At 46.0% G+C, this 24,929-nt stretch overlaps 1 protein-coding gene across 1 annotated transcript; it reads right to left on the reverse strand.

The window, feature by feature from the left end:
• Window positions 1–96: 96 nt before the first annotated feature.
• On the reverse strand, window positions 97–24,795 carry LOC136957564 (collectin-12-like). Its single transcript, XM_067251596.1, has 10 exons — window positions 24,566–24,795; window positions 23,525–23,575; window positions 8,141–8,263; window positions 4,142–4,228; window positions 2,916–3,959; window positions 2,241–2,726; window positions 1,938–2,074; window positions 1,639–1,748; window positions 1,316–1,461; window positions 97–1,130 (listed from the first exon to the last, which is right to left on the reverse strand). Exons 1-10 carry the CDS (start codon window positions 24,570–24,572, stop codon window positions 1,081–1,083), a joined length of 2,241 nt encoding a protein of 746 aa, XP_067107697.1. The 5' UTR covers window positions 24,573–24,795; the 3' UTR covers window positions 97–1,080.
• Window positions 24,796–24,929: the final 134 nt, after the last annotated feature.

Raw genomic sequence — 24,929 nt, forward strand, 5'->3', positions numbered from 1 at the left:
GGCATCAAAGGTAACATTTGATTGAGCTTGCTGTCACAGATTTTTAGTCTTTTTATCCAAAGTAGCTACGCATTAGGATTGTCCTTAATGTCTATAAGAATATGGTTTAAGACAATGTCAAAAAGACACAACTTTACTTACACATACAATATGACAGATGTACATGAACTTACCAATTCTCACACAATTCCTTCATAAATTGCATCTTTATTCTTGTTTTTTGGTTTGTGGAAGTTTGGAAGTTAACCTTAAATCAGGAAATGTGCATTATGAGAGCAAGTTGGTAGCTTAATATAATCTATTAAGATCCACAGTCTCTTATTACTACAGTATGATGTTGGAAGTTTATCTCAAGTTAATATCAATACAGACTTCATCATCACTCACATCATACATACAAAAATACTAAATTGTAAACTTGCAGTCGTGACTTACAATCAAGCATATTTTCTAACAATTCATATAGGTAAATACTTAACTTATTTTCAGGTATGTGATATTGTAGCTGAACTGTAGTCAAATAGAATTTGAGGTTTGGGCAACGTTCCTTAAGGATAGCATATCAGCGATATCTTTTTTCTTTTTACGCATCATTTTGCATATCACACAATTTATTCAGGAACTACTTTCAGATATTAAAGACACTAGGGTGAGTCCCAATGGCATTGATGGAATAATTTCTGCATATAAAAAACATACACAGTACAATGTACATTCAGATAATCATTTGTAAGTGTGGAATACAGTCATATAAAAACAATACTATAAAAATACAATGAAAAATATCTATATAAGTCCGATAATTTGGTCAAAAATGAAACACAATCAGTCATCTTAACTCTTCGATTGTCCAGCGGCAGGATCGCAAATGCTGGAATGTGTGATCTGAATTCACTTTGAAGTGAAGATCAATCTGACCACCAGTGGGAGGAACCCAGTGAATACAACCATAGCCTATGTTCAGACTTGTGCCCTGTATGTCCCTCTTCTCTTTCCATAGGGGATGTCCATGCACAGTGTCAGTGGGTTGTGACACTTTGTGGGTGGAGTCTACCTGCTCATCGCCACACCCTCTCTGACTCAGCTATGCCCCTCCCTCTCCAGAGAGGGCTTTTGTCCTGGAGTTTTGTCTACAAAAACAAACATATTTATTAGTGTTTCAGTAAATAAATACTGTGTAATATTGCATATGAGTGAACAGGTAATATACAGTAGAGAAAACTATAATACATTATAGTATAATATAATACTATAATAGATATGTATGTATACACATACATATCTATAAAATATTGACAGAAAGACAGTTACTCACAGCTTTCGATCTCCCTTTCACAGATGAAGCTGATGAGATCTTCACAGAAGAAATCATTCCACAGTCCCTCGTGGGTGAGTCCAGCACAGTCCTCTCCTCGTTCATGTCCGTGGCTCCAGTTGTCTGGCTGACCAGGCTTCCACTTCCTACATAGAAACAGCAGAGGGCACTCACACTCCAAACTCCTCACTGGACACTGGACACACTGACTGGAGGCCACTGGCCCTGTTTAGATGATCTATAACTGCACTCTTCCATCCTATGAAGAAATCACTATACTGCAGGAACGAAGACACAAGGAAGGACAGAGTGACTGAACTCACGTGAAGGCAGGTTCTGTTCCGTCCAGCCATTGCCACACATTCTCCTCCTCCTTGTCAGTCAGACCTATCCAGAAGTAACCCTTCCCAGAAGTCTGCTTCTTAAGCCATTTCTGAGGAGGGCAAACAAGGACACTGTTTGTAGATACTTCTTTAAAAAATTACAATGACTTCAATAAACCGTGCAGCGGGAATATAATGCAGTCCATTCATAATGTGGTATTGGCGGGGCCTGTTTCTAATTTCTCGAGTGGTTTTAGAAATATTTTGTAATTGTGTGTCAATGTGAGTTGGTCTTTTACCTGTTCCTCCATATCGTTGATGATCAACATTGATGCAGACTGAGCTTGACAGCTCCTCTTGGATTCGTCAAAGCTGTGGAGCTCTTTGGAGAAGTAGTAGCACTTGTCTCTGAAGCCAACCCACTCTGCAGGACAACCTATGTTGATAAATTATAAAATGGCCAAATAGTTACTATACTTTGACTGATAAGACTCCATAACAGATATGACTCCATCATGCAGTACCTCCAAAGCATCTCAGTTGTGGGGCAAGGATTCATACATTTCACCAGTTACAAACAGAAGGAACTGACAGAGTCTGACCTGGGGCCCACAAAGTAGGAGCAGGAGGTTCACTCTGCAGAGACATTGGGCCCAGGGGCACTGCCGGTGGGTAAGGGAGTCCTGGCAGTCCTGGGGGTCCTGGAGCGCCAATGGGACCCACAGGCCCCCTAGGCCCCTGCTCCCCAGCTGGCCCCACTGCACCTCGGATCCCTGGTGGTCCTTGGGCCCCCTGAGGGCCAGGCTGCCCATCTCTCCCTGGGAGACCGGCCGTGCCTGGTTCCCCTTTGGCCCCTGGGGGTCCTGCCCTGCCTCCAGACCCTCGGGAGCCTTTGGACCCTGGGCTGCCACGGGAGCCAGGCTGACCTTTGAACCCTGGTAATCCTGGTTGTCCAGCAGATCCTTTCTCTCCTCTGGGTCCCTGGAGCCCTGGACTACCCTTGTCTCCTTTTTCTCCCTTTTGACCAGGCTGACCAGCTGATCCTTGGGGCCCTTTGTCTCCTTTGGGGCCTCTGGGACCAGGGGGCCCTGGAACAGACAAACAAACATGCCATCAGAGAGGGGAAAACTTATATCATCATGACTGAGAAACCATACCTTCCACAATGGCAATGAGTAAACCATCTCTGATCGATGGTCTTGGTTAACATTGTACCCTTGTAGATATTTTTGGTTTATGGGCTCAAAGATACATAGTAGTGGAATGAAATAACTTACCCTGTAGAATGGTGAAGTTAGTGATGAGCTGCGAGTGTTTGCTGTCCACCAGCTTCATCTCCTCCATGACGATGGAGAGGCTGGTCACCTCCTTGTCCAACCTGGCAGTCAAGTCCTCCTGCTGGGACCTCAGCGTGGCTGCATCACCCCTCACCTCCGCCACTGAGCTGTTCAAGCTGAGCAGGAAGTCGGAGTGGCGGCCCACAGTCTCGCCGCAGGTCCGCAGCTGGTTGAGGTTGATGTTGATGGCCCCTAGAAGCTGGGTGGTGAAGCTGATGTTGCCGGTGACCCGGTCAATGCTCTGCTCTGACTCATCTAGGCGCAGCTCCAACTGGTCGAACTTGGTGGAGGTGTGATTGTCATGGTCCCTCTGCTGGTCCATCATCTCCCTCAGGGTCTGGTCGTGGCCTTCAGCCAGGCTGCTAGTGTTCTGGAGCTGGCCCCCCAGGGTACCCAGCTGTGAGATGATATCCTCCAGACTGTCATTGTTGGCCTTGGCCAGGGCCGAGGCGTTGGAGGCCAGACCCTGCAGGTTCTCCACCTTCTCCCTGAGCCAATCGGAGTCGGAGCGGGTCTGTCGGGCGGTCTGCTCCAGGTTCTGGAAGTCGTTGTGTATCTTCTGGATGGCCTGGCTGGTGTCATCCACTGAGCGCTGCAAGGAGGAGATCAGCCCCCTCTGTTGAGCCTGGGTGAGGTTGAGGTTGCCGATGCTGAACAGGACGGTTCTCTGGAGGTTCACCTGCTGTTGCAGCTCCGTCTGCAGCCTGACCGTGTCCTCCTGCAGACCCTCCATGGAGCTTCCGTAGGCGAGCAGCGTGCCATTCACCGAGCGCAGCGTGGCACTGTTGGTTTCCAGCAGCCTCTGGAGGGAGGCCCGTGTGCTCTGGAAGTCCAGGCCCGCATCCTGCAGACGGCCCAGTGCGGCCCGGTTGCTGCTGCTCCGCTCTGACACCTCTGCCAGCTGCCGCTGTAGAGCACGGATGTTGTTCTTGAAGGCCTGGAACTCTGTGGTTGTGTTTTCAGTCTTCTGTTCCGTCTGATCGTCTGAAGAGAACAAGTAGGACGGTGAACGGATACACCTGAAGTTCATTTGGCGATGCCTTTGCAGCATTTAAGACCAGGCAACAAGGTATCTTTGACCCGCAGCACAATGGTCGATGTCTCAAAAGTTTTACAAAGAATATTGTGTGCTCAGCTAGTGAGTACTGATCTGTCGTGAAACTCACCTAGCTTTTTCAAGTCTGTCTCCACCTCTATGATTTTCCCACCGTAGTTCTCCATCCCCTCTGACACGTAGTCAACCTTCTGCACCACTGCAACGAAAAAATGGACAGGTAAGACTGGGCGGGTAGGCTCGATACATTATTAAGTGTCTGAGATAAAAAGACTGAATAGCCGGAGACCCCAGACTTCCTATTTAAAAGGGATCAGAGAGAAATCCAGCGACTCTCACTGGCAGACGCTGTATAAGATGTCTACATATCTGTTGGGTATGTAATAACAACTGCATCAGGTATAGCTAGCTCCAGGATTAGGAAAGGTTAAGTGTATGTGAAGTATTATATAGCTGCAGATATGACTAGGCTGAACATAAACACTCAGGAGAAACTACTTTACAATTTCCTAAAAAGGTGTTGTCTGGAGTCACAAATGGTTCTTCAGTTCTTCCTCTCATGACCATAAGAGAACCCCATCATAAGTTTTGACGATACGTTCAATGGGTGGTCGGAGAGGGGGGACCCTCGGCAACAGGAAGTGACCTCAAGGGGGTCTTCAGTAAACAGGAGGATCAAAGGAAGCCCTGGGGAGACAGACGTTGTGTCAGGGAGGGTCTTCACGCCCCCACAGGCCACCGGACCCTTAATTTCCTCTGGAATGTGTCTGGGATTCCAGGGAGCCATCTCACTTCCAGGGAGGCATCCCAGTCCTGAGCAGAGACCACAGCCCTTCTCATGCTCCGGCTCTGCAACCCTAACTGTTGTTCATCCGCCAGTTAAGAAAACAGGTAAAGGCCCTCCAGGCCTGATTTCTGATGGGCATCATCTGTTTGAGTTTTGCTCCCAGGGATCAGTTCATCATTAATATAAGACCGCCAGACCCCATACTGTACATCCCTTTACACAGCCTTAGTCTGCGAGTGTTGAAAACAGTCACCAGATCCACTTTCATTTGTGTTTGTGGGGAATACAGTACTCGTTGTACCATGTTGTACTGATGTCTTATTGTGCCATTTGCTTGGTACACAGGATGCTAATCACAGGCAATGAGTCTGGAGAGTTTACACTTCTACTCTATAGCTGAAACAATACAAAAAACAAGAACTAATTGGATTAAATGCTTGAGGATCCCCACTTCAATGTTGGGGAATCCTTGATAATTAAAGAGCCCTAACTGGATCGGACAAAATGAAAGGTAACGGCTTCGAAAATGAAAGAGGCTCGAGTAACAACTGTGAGTCATTCTCCAACCACGTAAGATGAGTATACTTTCTCATTGTCAACAAACAATGGAAAGAAGAAAAAAGCCTCTGAAAATAGAAACCCAGAAGTTCACGCAAAACCTTCTTTAATGACTTGCATGTGTGTTCAGCCTCATACAGAGCGAAAGCTAGTCTGGCTAAGTCAGCTTGTTAGGAGGGGAGTCCAAATCTAGAAGACAGTACATAAATCTTCAAACTAACTAGAGTAGACAGTTCGAATACTAGAGTAGACAGTTCGGATGGGTTGATATAATTTGAAAAGCAGATATTCATAGCAGACAGAACTACACGACATGGCTTAAGAAATACAAATAGAGTAAAACATTGTGAAAGCTTCCCCCTTTTGACAGAATGTCACAATAAGTATGTAACATATCCAGATTTCCTAATCTCCTTTTAGCACAGGAAACGCAACACCAGAACAACACTGATCATCATTCCTACAATGCCTTTCAATTTCTCTGAAAACTGGAGGAAAAAATACAAGAAAATCTCCTGCTTAAGAATAAACAAGTGGATGAGCTGGAAAACCAGTGTCACTAGTTTTTATTGTGAACCTGTATGGTTTCCATTCATATCTTCCTAGACAAAAATCAATCCTCTCAAAATACAAGACTAACAGATGACAGATTTGAGTTTACCAAATGAACTACCCTGTCTTTAAAACATTGTTTAGGGAGGTTGTGCCAGTGAAGGCATGGTCAGACTGGGCTCAAATGTTCCACTGCAAATGAAATTAGACACATTTCCAGTCACCAGACACCGCAAAGCAAAAAAGACTATTTTACCTCAGTCTGCAGACCAAAGCATAGAGTACACATTACTGTACATTGTTTCACTTGTATGCCAACAAACACATACAAATTCATACCATATATCTATGTATTGAAGTCGTCATCGTTTTAGTATACCTGCAGCTGTACTGCAGCTGTGTGGTATTTTTGTCATTCCAATTTAATACGATTCACACATACACACTCAAATAAAAACTGACATATGAAGTGAAAGTAGCATGAGTGCAGAGTGAGGGAAGTCTCCAACCCTATCCATCCATCTCTCCCTGTCTGCTCTCTCTTTCTCTTCTCTACTCTTTCTCTCTCTTTCCGTTCAGACTCTTCTCCTTAATTCCCATCTCGTTCTCAGAGTGAGCCCCTTTATCTAGCCTCGCTGACCGGACAAAGGACAAGATTCAGTAGATAAAAGAGCTGAGGAAAAAAGGTTTTGCTGATGTCCTGCATGGTGTCTCAGGGGAGTTGACATCCTGTAGAGGAAGATGGGACACCAGACAGCCCTACTTCGGCTCAGTGGTGAAGGAGAGAGGGATCACGAGTTGAGATCAGCAATCCAGTCTGACAGGAACCTGCAGGACAGATGTTTTCGAGCACGGAGTCAAGGGTTCTACCACTACATACCACCATCTGGACCTGAGAGCTTGTTTAGGCTGAGGTGTGGTTCCCTGAAGAACCGAGCCCCCAAAACCGAGCCCCAGCGCCAGTAAAAACCCAATTTCGGTGGGTTCTGCTAGAGTTGCACCAAGTTCACTGCTCATCTGGGATCTATTAGGGCAGCATGAGACCACAGAGCCTGGGACAGGAGAGGCTATGAGGACAAACACAACCCCAGTGTGAATATAAGGAACATCATTCTTCCAAATCCCTGATAACCGCTCGACATGTTAAGTTCATGTCACTGCAAGACAGTGTCAATAGGAAGACACTTATAGACCGCATATGGGAATGTTTAGACCAATTATGGCTGGAACGTTCCGAGTTCGGCCTTCGAAGTATGGCAGGATGGTTTCCCGAGCTGGAAAGTATGTCAGAGCCGAACAGAACAGGAAACTGAGCTGTGGCTTTGTAGAGGCCGGAGGTGTGAGGTAAAATAGGGGGTGTTGGTAAAATAAACGTAGAGAAGGTTCTGGAGTTTAGGTCAGGGTAAAATAAGGTGTATACACACACACACACTCAAATACACACACATATTGGAGTGGCAGACAGAGGCCAGAGGGTGCGGAGTGAAGTGGGGGGTGCCGCTAATGTGACTTTTGTGAAAAACCTAGTCTTGTTTTAGTTACACAGAGTCTTACAGTCAGGCAGAAACACTCATATTTTCCATGAGTCTTTCACTGCTTTTAATTAATAACAATGAAACATTGCCCAATATCATCCATGTCATTGTTGGGCAGACTTTAAAGGGTCACATGGGACCTTGGCTCAAACACACATACCACACACATGCACCCACGCCTCCAATGCAAACAGACCCAAAACGCTCATGTTGATCAAGCAGTAGTGATCTTATTTCCTGGCAGGAGGTGGAGAGCGACCACACGCGATGTTTGGACACCTTGGCCCTCAACGAACCTTATGACTGTGGTTCAATATGTATACAAGGTGTTACATGTGAGGGTGTGAATGAGGTTATGCAGAGAAATGTTAATCATTCTGGCCCCATGTTACCATAAAGAAATCAAATGAATATTTTTGCCTCAGCTCAACTGACAGCGTTTAACACACATGTAACTGAAGACAGGTCCTGTGTGCCTCCATCCAAATACTTTTTTAAATATTTTGAAACACTACTTCGTGTTTGATTGATCTTGCCTGGCACATTGGAGACAAGAATCTGGTCCCCTCTAACCTGATACTTCAGTATGACTCAATCCAATACTGAAATGATTTGAAATGCCATTGTTATTATTAAATAATATTTCAGCCAGCCTTGGTAGGAGAGGATCTTGCCTTACCTTTGTATCCGAGGACAGCCACAGCGATGGTGAGGAGGGTGCACAACACGTACAGCAGGCCGATGGAAGTCTTCAGAGCCCATTCATTCTTACACTTGGTACACTGGGTGCCCTCCTGGATCCCTATGGAGGGGAGACAGACACAGTTGCACACTGATGACCACACGTCTGTTTAAACGCACTGTATTATTCAAAACCCAGTTACATCAAGAGTCAGGTGGCTGAGCGGTTAGAGAATCAGGCTAGTAATCAGAAGGTCGCTGGTTCGATTCCCGGCCGTGCCTAAATGACATTGTGTCCTTGGGCAAGGCACTTCACCCTACTTGCCTTGGGGAATGTCCCTGTACTTACTGTAAGTCGCTCTGGATAAGAGTGTCTGCTAAATGACTAAATGTTTTGTAATGTAAATGTAATCAAGCTTTCTAAGAAAAAGGAGATACCAAGAACGGTGAGGGTTCTTGGAGGAACCAACATAAAAGGTTGGTTCATGTTAACTTCAGATTTAGGATGACCTAATAGCGACAAGTATTTGGAAGTTGCTTAAGCAAATACCCCCAGAACTCTCTGAATCCAATGAGCCCGTACAGTAATCTGGCCTGGGGGTTCGTAAGACCATATGAAGAAGAGGCCCTGTGTGGGCAGGGGACTCCTCAGGCTCTAGGCCTGGTCTCTGGAGCCCCAGACTCCTACATCTGGACAAACACCCTGTGGGCCACATGAAAGGGCCCTGTGGTCCCCAGAGCTCCTGGGTAGTGATGGGGGTGGGGGGCAAGGGGGAGGAAAACAAGCACCCCTACAGGCCTGTTTACTCTCTGTTAAATGCTTATTTTTTTGGGGGGGGGTAGTCTTCACTCTGCAAATTCACTCAAATTCAGACTCATACATATACCCACACACACATCTTCACACACACACAAATGCAAAATGCACACACTCTGTCACACACACAGACAAAAAAGTGGATTGCAATGCAGTACAAATAAATCTGTGTCAAACATTCAAGTAAGAGTACAGTATTGCACAATACACTGTGTGTGGGTGTAAAACAGGGACCACCACTGTGCCATTGTTAGGGGTCTGTACTTTTGTGTTTCTAGTCTGTCCTGCAAGGTGTGGGACACAATATCCATCCAATTATTCAAACCATGGGTTCAAATCTTTCTAAACAACAGGGATGCATACAGGAACATACAGAACCCTGGTATTCTACGTTTTCCCGGAATATGTCTTTCCTCCGATATCTTTCCTGACAGACTAGTGCCTGTATCCGCAGTGCTGACGGGAACACAGCTGTATTTCATTTGAATTCAGGAAGCGGGGGAAAAAAGGTCTTGGTGTTCATGTAGTTTACCTGAAATAAAACCCCTTCATATGCCGTGTGCTGGACAAGAAAGTGAAAGAGAATTCTTGGAACATGGAACTTTCCATGGCAACACTAAGAAACCATTTATCCTATTCTGTATGTTCTCCGTGTACGAAGAACACAAAGGTACACCTATTCAACACCCAGTGGCAAACGATTGGACAAATTTCAAATGAATGGACGCTGTAAATGATCCTGAGGAATATGATTATGAGTCATTAGAGAAAGGAAACGGACAATCCATTGTGGATAAGTGTAACCCAGGAAACCTTTGGGCGCCAGAACCCCTCGCCACCCACGCTGCTCAACCGCTTCGAGCTACTCAAGGTACATCTTAGCCAATTATTACGCTAGTCCGATCGTTTAGTCCGTTTTTATGCAACCACGGTCCAGGATGCGGTTTAGGACACCGATGTTAACAGCTCTACCCTCCCAATAGTTACCAAGGGAACAGTAATGATCAGTGTGTGTCAGGCCTCGGTTTAACACTCCAGCTGGAGGACGGATCATGCTCCCTCTGCCAACTCGAGTGAAACCGAGATTTACCGGACAGGAGTGTTGAGGCACGGACATAGCTTATTATGCACACACGGTTAAGCTGTCAAATGTCTCTGCGTATAGCCAAACTCCGGTACTCAACTCCTGCATTTAGTCCAAACAGCGGTGTCCTCAACTGACTGGGGCTAGTGCTCCATGGCTAGCATAGCCTGCTTTACACTGCAGGATGTCATATTGTATTTTGAGTACACTACATAGAGGAGAGTTTAATTCCCCCTTTAGTGAAATTGTTTGATAATAATTATACCAATACAATAACAAAAATACAATGGTAGGCCAAAAAGTGCCTATTAACGAGAGAGAGAGAGAGAGAGAGAGAGAGAGAGAGAGAGAGAGAGAGAGAGAGAGAGAGAGAGAGAGAGAGGGGGCGCAAAAGAAAGAGCGATCATGAGCGTGAAAGAGAGCGAAAACGTGCGGTGGGAGGAGAAACAGTGATTGAGAGTCAAAGGGGCAGGAGAGGTGAAAGGCAGCACCTGTCCAGCGCTGTTTCCGTATGTTTCCTGCTAGCTGGCTCCCTCCCTCCTCCTCCACCTCAGAGTGACTCACCTGGGCCCTGGGCACATGGCCGTCAAGAACGGGCTTTTTGAAGGGCCTCCGCGGCCTCTTTAAAACTTGCTTAACAAGGCCTCGTGCCTGCCAAGAATACCTCTTAAAATCCCTTCCCCAATTCGGAGTGGAGAGAAACACCTCAAGCACACGGCTCCAAGAAAAGACGACCATGCTTCAGTGGCGGACAGACTCCCCATGCCTCTCCTCGTTCAGCAGCTCACTTGAAGCTTAGTACAGATCATTTCCAAACAAAGTGATGACTCAACATTTCTGAACACTTGTGATTATTATTGTCTGTTTATACGTTCGAGGATCACTAATGCTAAGCAGGCATATCAGCCTGAAGTAAATCAAACAGTTGATTGGGCAAGATTATGGTGCTCAATCCAAACCCATTGACAGTGTGTATAACTATAAATGCTAAAATAGAAAATGCTTTATAGGGGAGGTTGTGGGCTGTGCAGTCAATAGACATCAAGCTATAACTCATGGGTCACATGTTAAGAATGCTGTGCGGATAAACTGGGCTGAGTTTTGGCTTTCGTCAAATATGGAGGACACCTGGCAAAATACAAACATGGCTGACAACAACAGCAGTCAGTTGCATTCTCTGAGAGCAGGACAGAAAGAAAGAGAGAAATGGAGCTCAGAATAGGACAGATGCATCATGGGAGACAGCTGTGTTGTGTTGAACACACTTATGTTTCGCTACGTTCCACTTGGATGTCCAAGGGCCAGTTTGGGGTCGTGACCCAAGGTTCTGTTAGAATGCTTTGGTCCTGACCTGGATGTTTGCCTCTCAGTAGGTCACATCCTGGATGGGCCCTGGGTCTGACAGCATCACAACAAGGCACAGATGCTGCCCTTCTCTGACTGTGTCACATCAAAGTCAGGTCAGCCCTGTGAGAAAGGCTCAGGCAGCAAAGACACCTGGGATATGGGTTCTATCTTATTGTATTCTCATTGTCTTGCTGGCTGTGATCCAAGTCATACATATGTTTCCTTAATTTCATATGTACATTTTGTCTGTAATCATGTGTGAATCATGTGCAGATTCTTTCAGATTATTCAAAACACTGAGTATCTGTGGCAGGCACTAAATGCCTTTCCACTTCTGATGGGTAGGCTTTTGTTTGTGATTCTTTATAATGTGTCTGGTCTGTCAGCTATAAGAGTTCAATTCTACTGTGAAACCAAACCCAAACTCTACAAGAAAATGCTTGTCTTGTCTTGTCATTGTAATTTCGGGGGAAAAGTGTGTTTGACCAAAAACAGACAGAACTAGAGACATAAGTGAATGCCAAACTCCTTGTTCACAGATTAACTACAGCCTGGTATCTGTATCTGTAGAGTTTTGTCATCGTCCTCATTCAACTGGACAGTAATTCAGTTTAGCTCTGTCGATCCTGACCACAAAACTACATTCAGGATGCAAAGACCACATGCTGGCAAAAAAAAGAAAAACATTACTGCCTGTGGCAAAAGACATCGAAGCAATACAAAAACCCATAGAACCTTCTCCACAACAAGAATAGCACTTAAATCCCTTTCTACATCAATGTGGTTTCCCTGGGTGTTTAGGAGGGACAACATGCTATTGTTTTGTAGAAGCCATTAAGATGATCTGACATTCTGACAAGGTTCGTCTCTTGGCTCAGTAGACGTCTAGGCTGGGCCTTCAAGATCTATCACTGAGATTTCCTGAACACTAATCCTGCCCAAACATCGTTTGTTCAATCCCCATCCCCCCAAAAAACAAAACAACTGAGCCTTACTAAACAGTCAAAATGACCTCCCAGTGACTAGGTTAGCTCAGAACAGATAAGCGAGCCCAGCTCATTAAAATACGTTTATTTACAGTAAATAGTAGCAGGGACGCTATAGTAACGGATGACAACACAGAGCTCAGAGATCTGAGGTCAGACACACTGTGTTTTGGAGCGCTGCCTTGCTTAACACACTCAGCCCTTTCCAGGAATCCGACCCTCAACTCACATCTACTCCAAGAGGGCAATCAGAGCATTGTTATGTGCAATGAGATCTCTGGCATGCTTGACAAGAGACAGGGAGCAAGGAGTTTCAGAGACTGAGGACACTCTAAGACAACAGCCAGTCGGTCACTTCCTTCGGGTTAGAGTGGGACCAGACAATAACAGGTCCAGACCATTCCTTTAAATTGTTACATTTGTTTTGTAAGTCACGCTAAACACTCTACTTGTTTATAAGAGGTTTAAAATAGCTGCAACCCCTCAGTCCATCTGTCTCTCGTTACCTCAAACAGAGAAGAGAGGAAGTTTAATAAGATCTTTTGATATGCTGTAATCCAAGCCAAGATCTTTTACTATTTGGAGGGAGAAGAGGGTTTAATGAATGACTCATACGCTGCTCTGCTTTCTCAATGGCTTCGAGGAGTAGTAAAGAGACTGAATCAAATTATGTGTGCATGTGTGAGCATGAGTGTGTCTGTGTGCATGTGTGCGAGGTGCATCAGTCTGTGGGCAGGGGGACAGGGAACCAGTCTGACCAGGGTGGGCTTCAACTCTATATCCAGGGTCCAAACTGGGCCTCCATGCAGTACATCTCCAACAGGCCTCCTCTCCACCTCCAGCATCCACAGTGGAGGTCCAGATCTTGGCTCTATGGAAGTCCTGCCTAATGATGGACTGTTTAACAGTTTGAATTGGCTCTGATCTAAAACATACCCACTGTTCTAACTTAAAGCCTGTACCTGCCAATGACCTCATCTCCTGGGGAGCAGCATGGCTCGTCGGGGGTGGTGCGAGGGCCCCTGAATTCATGGATAGCTCCTGGGGCCCAGAGAAGCTGACACCATCCCTCCTCCGTGTGTGGCCAAACGCCCCATCTCTTTTACTGCATGTGATGGAAACCATACGCCTTCGCCACGCGAGACAGCCAGGCGTGACACACGCGGTTATGAGTGAAAGAGGAGCGGGAAGAGAGAGATGAGAGGGACACAGCAAGAGTGATATCTGAATGATGGAGGAAGAGAGAAAGAGGAAAACAGGAATAGAGCAATACAGAGAAGGAGGTGGAGGCCAGAAGTATGGAGACACCAGATGACATAAAGATGAAGAGGAGGACATAGCGAAAAAGCAGACCGGACATAGCCGTGACAGTAGATCTGCATACCATCACGCTATAGAGAGGTTAGCCAGACTGCAGGCAGGGTCTGCAGTGTGACAGTGTGTGACAGAGAGAGAGCTTAGAGGACTACTTACGCCAGAGAAAGACAGATAACACAGACAGAGAGACAGAGGGGACATATTTTACAAGTTGGACAGCAGGTGGATTTAAGGTAATACAAAGCCAGCAAAAACCCAGCAACCCCATCATGGATGCTGTAATGTCTTCACACCATCTGATAGTAAAGATGGACAAAGAAACACAAATGGGACAAGTGGCCAGCAGACAGGCAGGCAGCGAGCAGAAGACAGAACCTGCTTAGTAAGTCCCATCCACCCTGACCAGAGGCCCTGCCTGGGTCTGCACAGACTCTGTGTTAGACAAGCAGGTCGTCTTTCTAGAAACCTCAATCAACAATAGAAACAGGGAGAGGGAGCGGGTTGGCCGCAGCACAGCTTGGGGATTTGAGGCCCAGGCAATGACTCTGGGTTTTGGTTACAAAGCAAAACAAGGGTTTAAGCACCCCAAACATTGCTGTCTTCCAGTTTGTGTGTGTGTGTATGTGTGTGTGAATGTGTGCATGTGTGTGGCCCAATGTTTAATGACCTCCATCAGCGTCCAGAAATTGATACAGAAGAAAATAAAACAGACACTGTCAGCAAAAAGAACTAAATGGGATCATGGGGAGTTTTGATAACTATAATAAAATATATTAAACTCAATGACAGATAGAAACTGAAACAATACAAGCACTGATGTTCCATTGATCTTCGAATGAGAAAGATCAAAAGGTCAAGCATTCTGTACAACTCCACATGCAATCCTGCACCATCTCAAAAGCTTGAAAGAGTAAAGACTGGCGTATTCTCATTTCCTTCCAGTCAGCATTTTAAATGGAGATGTTTGGCAGTCTCTCTTTTCCCCTCTCGCACACCCTCTCTTTTTCCCTTCTTTCAACCTTCCAGAACCTTCTTTGGTTTTTCTTTGTGCTCAACTTCTTGTTTTAGGAATGGTTGGAACCTGGTCCTTGTCTCTGATGACCCCTTGTCTCACTCTTATGGGTTGCTATCCCATAATTGGCTCCTCTGGGTGCCCCTCAAAACTAAATCTACTAAGACCCCCAGTGACGGAGAAGCAAGGGGCAGGGAGTCAAGCGCAAATAAACCGCTGGACGTAACTGGTCGTAGGAAAGGGAAATAAAACAGACAAAGGGGACATATTCTCACTGATACACAGCTGAGAAAATAAACCATAAACTGGTATTCGAGGCATGACGTTTCATGACTGGCTCTTCTGTTGCTGCTGATGGAGGTCTGTGGTGGCCACGTTGGGGACTTGACGTTAACATCATACAGTCCTCCCTCCCCTTCTGCTCTCACCCTTTCTCTCCGTCTTCTGCCTCCCCCGTTTCACTCGCCCCCTCTCATTCTAACTTGGAACTTAATCTGCTTGCACACGGTAACCATGGCCATGTGCAGGGGTCTAGAATGAGTGTTTTAGTCTGTCTCCAGAAAGTTCACATTTACTTCCTACCATACACCATAAACAACATGGCATTAGTAGTAAATACGGTTTTATAGAACACAGTGTGAATGTACTCCCCTCTGTGCAACATGACAACACACAGTCTGAGCTCATTCCCCATAAAGAGGGCACACTACTCTCCCTCAAATCCAGTCCCAGGCTCCAGCCCTGACCCTGGACACAGCCCTAACTCCAGACCCTAGGCCCTCAGGCCAAACTCCAAACCCAAGGCCCACCTCTAGACCCCCAGCCAGAGGCCCCCAACATACCTGTGTGTCAGATGCACTGTTTGTGTCAGTATACCTGACTTGCCATGCCTTTTGGTGTTTGACAGTAAGGCGACTGAGTTCATTTGGGTCTGCGGTGGGTATGTGCGTGACTACTTGACTGCATACTCTGAGTGCTCTACAGTAACATACCTGTGTGCTTCTGAGTGAGGAAAACACAAGGGGAAAGATGGATGGAGATCTAAAGCAGCTCCACTCTGCCAGCAGCTATTTAACTTCACAGGAGCCATGAGGTTTTACTTATATTAACCTAGTCACACACAAACTATATGCACACACGCACACACACAAACTAACACACACATGTACCCACAGTATCCTTGGTTACATAGTGTGATATTGTGAGCTCAGGTTTGCCATCGATATTACAGCTAAGAGATTATAGCACTGTTGCCAGTACAACCTCAACAAAGTCAAGTAACTGTCTACATCCCATAGCTTTCGGTTTATATATCTGTGCTATAACTCCAAATCAACCTGGTCTACGTCAAGGCTGCAGATGTGGATCCAGATAGAACCATTAGGTCATAAAGAAGCTAGGCAGATTCTTGGGCTGGTTTAACAGGAAGCATGTTGGGGGAGTCACAATGGGCCGGAGGTTTTACTGCCCAGGCAGAGTCCCATCAGCAAAACTCATCACTCACTTGGCCACCGGCCTCAATGTAGTCAGACCCAAAGCCATGTGGAGTGTTGAGCTAACACAAGCTGAGCTTAAACCTGCTGGGATAAAGCTAAGATGAACCAACGCTAGCTGAGGTACAGAGCAAGAGAAGCAGGTTTTATTCAAATCACATCCTCTTCAGAGAAGGGTTGGCTTTCCCATGCAACGCAACGCTCTGTGTTGTACTGCTGTGGTGTTGGTTGGGTTGCAAAGATTTACTGTATGGTTGTGAAGAGTTGTCAGGGCTTATGGTCAACCTTGAATCAACCACTCTGTAATTTAAGGGTTTTAAGGTTACATTTTAATTAGAAGGTAAGTCATACCCGCTCCAGTTTGGCCTGTAGAATTAACTAACCATGGTTTGAATAAAAAAGATGATTACATATTTATCTGTCAGAGATTCATAAAAGTGGCAATACAAGTTAAGTCCTCAAAATGTGGTGGCGGGGGTTCGATTTTTACTGACAGTTACATGTAGCAGGAAATTCAAAATTTGGATTTGAGTTGGTTTATAATCCATATGGACACAATTGAATGAGAGGAAACCACATGACAAATTATACATTTCCATAATATCCTTTCCCTCCCACACCTGAGTAATGTCCAACATCAACATATCTACATAAAAAGAAAAGCAGACATAAAAGCTATGGCTTGCATTCTGAAGGATGTAACAATAAAGACTGTCTGTCTGTTGCATCGTGGGTAATGGAGCTCCACATGGGTGGCCTACCACAACTGTGTTGGTATGCGGGGGCGTGGCTTGTCAATCTCCATGACACCAAGCTGTATTTGGACAAGAAGATGGTCTGCACGTTTGTCTGTCAATGTCTTCAGAGAAGCATGCTCTTTAATGTCAGGCCTGCCCTGAGCCAATTAAAACACTGTCAGAGCTGCCTTTACCCAATCAGAGGAGCACCCGCCTGACTGTCAGACATCTGGGCATATGAATCACGCAGAGTATACAGCAGTTACTGGAAACACTAATCAACAACAGAGAACAAAACGTTTAAAACTGTGCCCCCAACAAAGCTGTTTACTTTGTTTGCAGTTTGTTTTGAGGGGCTAAACAGCCGACTCCTCTCCCCTGGAAGTTTTTTTGATGTATACCTCAAATGGTTCTCCTCTGGCACCACTCTGAACAGCCACGGTTGGGTTTAACAGGAACCTTTTGATGCTTCTTCACCCATCAACGTCAGCGCTATAGTTACCATAACCTACATCTTGGTATAATATACATCGCTGTACATTCCCCAGTGGATCAAACACTGAAAGCGAAGACCCACTGGGTTCAGGAAAGTGTGTAAAAAGAAAATACACCAGTGAACTTTTCTTCCTTCTGAGTTTTAGCCACATCTGAAAATGTGATAGTCATTATGGTTCTGACAGGGATCTGGACTAGACTGCATCTCCTTTCTACCTCTGCTCTGGTTTTCACAACCACCAGGAAGCAGCGGGTTGATCTTGGCAGCTTGCTGAGTCGATTTATTTTCTTTCGTTAACGTTTCAACCTCTGAAAAACAGCTCCTATGTTTTTCAGTATGCTAAACGAGTATGAATAAGAACCACCGGATTCATCGTTTACATGTGTGTGTGCACTTTTTCACTAATGCTTACAACACACACACACAAACATTATACAGAATCCATTATACCCAGGGGGTATATATGTAGGTGCAGTATAACTCGAACATGGCCTCTTTAAAACAAAGGCTTGCCAAGTGTAATACACCACTTTTCAAGGGAGGCCTCAAAGGTATGCAGGTGTCCTGGCATAGCTCACACCTTCTCTGCTGTTCCACTCTCCATTTGTGGATGTTATATTTAGACACTATGCTTGAAAGCCATGTCAAATACACCGCAGGGGAGGCCTCCCTGACCCTGACTCCAACACTGGGGGTCAGCCTGCTGCTGCATCACTGCATGGGTCACCTCCAGGAAACACCGGGGCTGGTGACGTGGAGCTGAGCCGGGGAAGTGGAGCTAGCAGGGGTGGGGGTATAGGGATGGAGGTTGGGGGTAGTATGTGAAGTTGGGGGTTAAGCTAAGGTGTGTGTGGGGGGGTTGAGATAGAGGTGGGGGTTGATGGAGGACGTGGGGTGGGAATGGGATACAGAGAAGGGGGGGTGAGAGAGGAGATGGGGGTGGAGGTAGAGATGAGGGGCCAGAGGAGAAGGTGGGGGTGGAGGTTTGAAGTTGAGGTAGAGTGGAGGGCAGCTGGTCTTCCTCAGGTGAAAGCAAAGAGTCGTTCACACCAGACGCTGGATTAAAAAAACAAGATCTAACTGCTAGCATGTGTGTTGTTCAGGCCAAATCACATGTTGACTGGATTAACACCACTCTTTCTGCTGGGGGATCAGGAGAGAAATAAGGGTTTTGTCTGTAGTTGTGATGACCTATAATGCAGGATGATGTTGATGAAGGACTCTATGTGCAGACAAGATTCCTTTGTCTTCCTTGATCGCCTGCCATTTTCCCTTTGGCTCCTATATTGATGGGAATGAGTTATGATTGTGTAAGATAAAGTTTTCCCTTTCTGGATTCACTGTCTGCAGGGTTTGGATGTGATAGTTTGCAGTCAATATATACTTTTGTCGTAGTCTTTTGATAAAATACTATAAAGGAAAACCAAATAATTTCTTTTGGATACATAACCTACTCAAAATGTACAACAGCACAACTTAATAAGGCCAAACCTAAAAAGTATTTTCAGGTTTGGTGTGAGTGTGTGAGGAGAGCAGGTGAACAACAAGATCGTCAACAGATTTTTCTCCATAAACAATGTCCAACTGGCTTTCATTGTTAGAATCCCAGTCTCCCCCATCTGTCATATACACACACACACACACACACACACACACACACACACACACACACACACACACACACTGTAACTAGATCTTTACCATTCTTATCTATCCTTTCCCTCCTCCAAATCCATCTGTCCTCTTCCTGGTCTTGTCTTTCAACAGCCTGGTTCCCCTCCACCTTTTCTTCCTTCGTCTTTTTCACTCCCTTCCTCCCCCTGGGGAAGAACCCCCCCAAGCCCAACCCACCCACCCGCCTCTCTCTCCTTCCTTCTCAGCACCTCTTGTTCTCCTTGCACATTCACCTCATCGATGTTATCTCGCTCGATCTCTCTGTCTCTGGGAGTGGGTGTGGACATTCTAGGGAGATGAGAAGGGGCAGCGTGCAGAGTGTGTAGATCATGTCTGCTCTGGTCTTTATGTCCAGCTTTAGCATGGGTTCAGATAAAGCATCGATGGGGTGTCCAGCAGTTTTAGGTTTTACTGTAGGATTGATTTATTTTTGTTACAGTAACTGCCAAATTGTAACAGAGTTGGGGGTTTTTACAGTAAGATGTGAAAGGATGTCTTGTCTGTTGGATCGTAGCCCTGCTCTACCCAGATTTACCCAGCTCTAATAGCCATATAGTTTCTACTATATTTGTGTGACCTGAGACTGGTCTCTCTTCCAGCAGACAGAGATATGTAAGCCATACTAGAATGTTACTGCAATAAAATCTGGAAACTAAGACCTTTCCTGTGTCCTGTTACACAACTCAGTTTCAATTTTATTCCTGTGTTACTGGAAAATGATTCATGGTTTTCACCCACCCTTTCCTTGACACAACATCGATGATGACCCCCCCCCCCCCCTTTCTCTCTTGCTCACTCTTCTCTGTTCATTCTCTCCATCATTCTTTTTTAATAGTGTCTTTCTATCTTTTCTCTTGCACGCTCTAAGGTCTGGAAGAGTGTTTTACTAGCTTGCAACTCAGGTTCGATGGCCCAGTCCCTGGGTGACTTCTACAAGTACTTTCCCATCCCTCCCTGCTCTCTGCACTGCATAGTGGGAGGTGCACAGGTGGTTGACCTGACACGCTTGCACGGTCAGGTAAGGTTAAGTGTGTAAATTGCCCTCTCAATCTTATGGCCTTAAGTTTCAGAAGAGAATATGATGGGGGCACAGTATTGTCTGAGCTCTGTTATGCAGAACTAACCTGGAGATCACACCTACCCAGAGTGACGTGATTAGGAAAAAGTTAAGTTGATGTTGTTTGATTTTCACCAAAACCACTGCCCTAACAGAGAGAGTCGGGAAAAACAAGAAACGAGGAGAATGAAAGAGACAGCTAAAGCAAACAGACACATGCTAAAAGGGTAACCAATCTGACTTGTGAGGGACTCCCTAGTTCAAACGCAACCTCGACAACAGTGGTGACTGGTAAGCACATTTAAGGCTTCTTCAACAATGAAAAATAGCTAATAAAATCCTGTTGTTGTAATGTTGAGAGAGGAAACTGATGGAGAGCGTTTGAGAAACACCACAACTTGAGCAAGGGAGCCACATAAAAGTGCATTCCACGCTGCTTGACACTGCAGAGTGGCACATAGAGCAAAGCCACGGGAAACACTGGAAGATTGAGTTGGAGATACACTCCACGTCTTGTTGAAAGTCAGTCTAAAGTGGCTTTTCTGTGTGTTTTTCCTATTTCATCTGGAGCATGGTGCCAAGAGTAAGTTGGGGAGGTTGGATAGGGGGTGGGAAGTCAAGTTCGACTCCGTTCCCCGCCAGAGGGGCCCATCGGACAGAACTGGGAGGCCGGCTGTGCTGACACAGCTGGGCCTGGGCAGCGACCCCAGCTCTTCACTCCAGCGGGCCATGCTGAAGAAACCATAACAAGTGCAGGAAACAGATCAGCACACTCTAGGTTCTAAACCGGCCACAGAATGCCTGGCCCACGACTCCAGACCCAGATGTGGGAGGAGAGGCTCCTGAAGCCTCGATATCTCTGGTGTAACTACCTCCACAACGGCTCCTTAGAACAATCACCTAGGTCAAGTGCGAGCGGAACAGACTACTAACTGGAGAGGGACATTAAAGTCCTCTAATTACAAAACAGTCCTGGGCTCTCTCCACATCCATGTCACTGCCTGCCAGTAGGGTATGTAGGGGTAATGCCTGTGCTGAAGCCAGAAGGACAGCTTCTCAAGCCCATGACAGATTCCCTTCATCCAGCCTTTAACAAGAGCTGAGGGGGTTCAGCTAAAGAACAGACTGGATTTTTGGTCTCATTCTAATGACCTTCCTATGTCAACCCCCCACAGGAAAATAAATATGTCCAAACCTTGAGGACTGGAGAGGTAATTTTGAGCTGGCTTCAATTTGGCAGAAAGAAGGAGATGGGATTACCATATGAATTCACTCAGCGCCCGTGTGTGCGTGTGTGTGTGTGTGTCCATCCACATGTAAGAGAGTGAGAGAAAGAAGACAGGGGGAAACAGAACCAGTGTTTCATACGTATCTGGGTTTATGAACCCAGGGCCGTGTCCGCTCAGCTCATTCTGACGATGAGAAAGCGAAATGGTTACCCGGGTGATTCTGCGGCACATATGTCAGCAATTGCACATGACTCCACCAAAAGCACATAAACACATTTCAACATGTGGTCCCATACAGTGCTCAAGTGTGCTGATTTTACACCTTTGCGTTTTTAATGCAGCCAACCGTAGGCCTCTGTGTTGGGGGGTGAGAGAGCAAGGTAAGGGTTCTGGTAAGGGTAAGTTCCTTCTGCTCTGGGAAACACAACCATCTTGTCCTGAAGGACTTCTGAATCACTGAGGAAGAATGTTCTGGATGAAAGCTTCTCTGGGAGTTATCTATCTGTCATACAGCTTAGCCTACATTTCATTGGAAGACTGGGATCAGTGCTAGACAGTACAAGCAAGCGCTCCCAGAATTTCAGGAATTCTCCAAATGGGGTCAAGAAAACCAACACACAAGTTGTGTCTAACAAACAACTTTTCTCCCAAAAAATGGAGACTGATAAGTCAACGCAAATAATCTATCAATCCCCAAACAGCACTACAGCTACTTAGCCAGCACTTGTTCAGAACATGGTCTGGAGTCAGCTGAATTAACTGTACAGTCATGGCCAGATACTTTACTCTGGTGCCTCTGCAGATGCAAACATATGGTTCTCCTCCAGCAGAGTGCCAAGATAATAAAGATGAAGGCTGAAGAGTGAGAAGGTACATGTAGCATGTGTGATGGTGTGGGCAATGAAGGCTTGCAGCAGCTTTAAATTGCACAATATGGCCCTTGGAGACAGCATTTCGGACAAGCCTTCAGTCCAGTCCAGCTGCTGCTGCTGTGGTCTTCCCTCCCTAACCCCTCAACGACCTCCCCCACCCATCCACCTCCCCTCCCTGGGCCTGCAACCCTTCTAGCTCAGCCTCTTGAGCTAGCTGCTTTCTCAGCCAGAACTGTTCCACACATCCAGAGTTCATTTGAATAAAGTTGAAAGCGAGTTGGCCTTGGGCCCGGTCCCCACACCACTCTAATGTAGTCCAGGAGCCGGGCTGCCTCACTCCCTCCCTCCCTCCCTCGCGCACTCAGAGAGAAAGACAAACAGGATGCTTCCTCTCGGGTGACACTTTGATGAGGGAGATTGTGTTTTAACACAGTTTGAGTTTGACTCCGCCGGTGCTGGGGTAAAAAAAGAAGAGAGAGGGCCCGCTCCCCATCCTCACACTGAGGCCTACGACCTGGGCCCCGGGCCCAAGCATGAGTGGATGAGTCATACTGGAGCAGAGCTGAGAGACATAGAGGCTCCCACATCCCCTCCTAGATCAACAGTACACTACAGTGATGGAGTACTCTCTCTAGCTCTCAAGAGAACAGAGGAGCGTGTCTCCCTCCCTCTGTGTGTGTGTGTGTGTGTGTGTGTGTGTGTGTGTGTGTGTGTGTGTGAGAGAGAGAGAGAGAGAGAGAGAGAGAGAGAGAGAGAGAGAGAGAGAGAGAGAGAGAGAGAGAGAGAGAGAGAGAGAGAGAGAGAGAGAGAGAGAGAGAGAGAGAGAGAGAGAGAGAGAGAGAAAGAAAGAAAGTAGCCAGTGTATGTATGTGTGCATCGCTCTGTAAATAAATGGGGGAGTGTGTGTTTCTGAGGCTTTGTCCTCTTGACCTCCCAAGCTGTGTCCGCTGTTCTAGGGCTCTGGGTGGGATGGCCCACACAGGCTGTCAGGCGCAGTTAGCTGCTGCTCCGTCGAAGCCCATACTTAGGCTGTCCACAGTAGGAACACTTTGGTGACCTCCTGACCCCTTGGCTGTGAGGAGACATGGCCCACACTGACCTATGTCTGTTGTGACACACACTGCCTCTTTGTTTAGCTTTCTCTCGGAGGAGGAGGAGGAGGAGGAGGAGGAGGAGGAGGAGGAAGAGGAAGGCAGCCGTCAGTCTAAGGCCCAGCTGAGACAGATCATACAGTAGTAGTAGGGGATTTTCTTCTACTCACCGAACCTCTTGTATCCAAAAGACTGTACTTCCTCCTCGTCTGCAAAATCGTCTGTAAATGTAAGAAGACACATACATGTACAGTTAGTACAGTAGTTGAGCATGGCTTCACAGACATACAGTACATACAAACACAAATTGCCTCTGTAAAACACCTCGCCCCAGATCAACCAATGAAGCAAAGCGCTAGTAAGATGCTTTTGCATATATATATGCCTGAGTCAGCAGACAGATAAGGGTATGTGACATATGCTATAACTCCAGCGTGATGGTGAGTCAAGTCAAATCAGACATTGGGTTGTAGGATGAGCCAAAGCCTGTGGTTTCTCTGACTTGACTGTGAAACCAGCTAATTACACTCTTTTACCACTCTGCTATGGGACACAGGGTAGGATGAGGCTTGGGGGGAGAACATCACTGGTAATGGCCAACAGATGTCTGAGAGATACAGAGTTGACTGGTCGGCATCGGGCAGGGGGACAGGACAGACAAGGGCAGGGAACAGTAGAGGCAGTGGGGCCAGGGGCAGAAGAGACAAGGGTAGAAGGGGGCAATGAGAGGCAGGGGCAGTAGGGGGTAGGATGACTTATGTACCCAATCACTCTGCTCAACGAACATCTAAAAATAGACAGGGCAGAATGAGTAGATGACAAGCCTTTAAGACTTTTAGCCCAGACTGCTCAACACAGTGGCCATATTTGCAGCTGAGCTCTGACTCCATCATCATTAACTTCGATGGCCGAAGTAGAAGGAGAAACACATAGACATCTTCTGCAACCAAATGTAGTCTTGATCATGTTGATGGATGATGAATAGAATAAGGTATATATTCTAATAGAATAGACATATGCATACGACAACGTATTTCAAAAATTCCGTTTCAGCACTGCGCAGGACGATAATCTTAACCAGATGTGACATACCGCGCAAGCACGCACATCCAGACAGAGACACATCGAAATAATACCAAGCAACACTTTCGTCAAAAAAGATTATTAAATGAATAGACAAAACACTGCAATATTTCAGTCCCTTTGCCTACCTTTCATGGCGTTCTATAAATCTATAAGAATGGTGTATGAGTAAGAAGTTGACGGTCCCACGTTCACTTTTTGCGCATCCCCACATCCAGTGCAATCAAACACGTCTGATCAGCGTTTCTTAAAACAGTTTATAATACTATTAAAAACAAAATAAAGTTTCTGTCTTCCAACTTCAAATCCAAACTTTACTTCTTCATGATGAGCGTCCTGTTAAGAGTCCCATATCGTTTGAGTCTGCGTTGGCAAAATGATTATTTCAGCATAAAAAGAAGGAATATTCCTGAAGCCTGGCCCTTTGAGTTGTTGTCCTGTAGACTGCAAGTTTAGAGTGTTGGGATATTGATATCTGTTTGCCAGTGCGTT

This window comes from Osmerus mordax, chromosome 15, assembly GCF_038355195.1.
Source record: "Osmerus mordax isolate fOsmMor3 chromosome 15, fOsmMor3.pri, whole genome shotgun sequence".
NCBI lineage: Eukaryota > Metazoa > Chordata > Actinopteri > Osmeriformes > Osmeridae > Osmerus > Osmerus mordax.

Bases quoted from the DNA above. Each gene is read 5' to 3' on its own strand.
- LOC136957564 (XM_067251596.1), bottom strand. The intron at 4,229-8,140 runs GTAAGGCAAGAT...TTTTCGTTGCAG, and splicing joins GGCTGTCCTCGGATACAAAG to TGGTGCAGAAGGTTGACTAC. The intron at 1,131-1,315 runs GTGAGTAACTGT...TTGTTTTTGTAG, and splicing joins TGAAAGGGAGATCGAAAGCT to ACAAAACTCCAGGACAAAAG.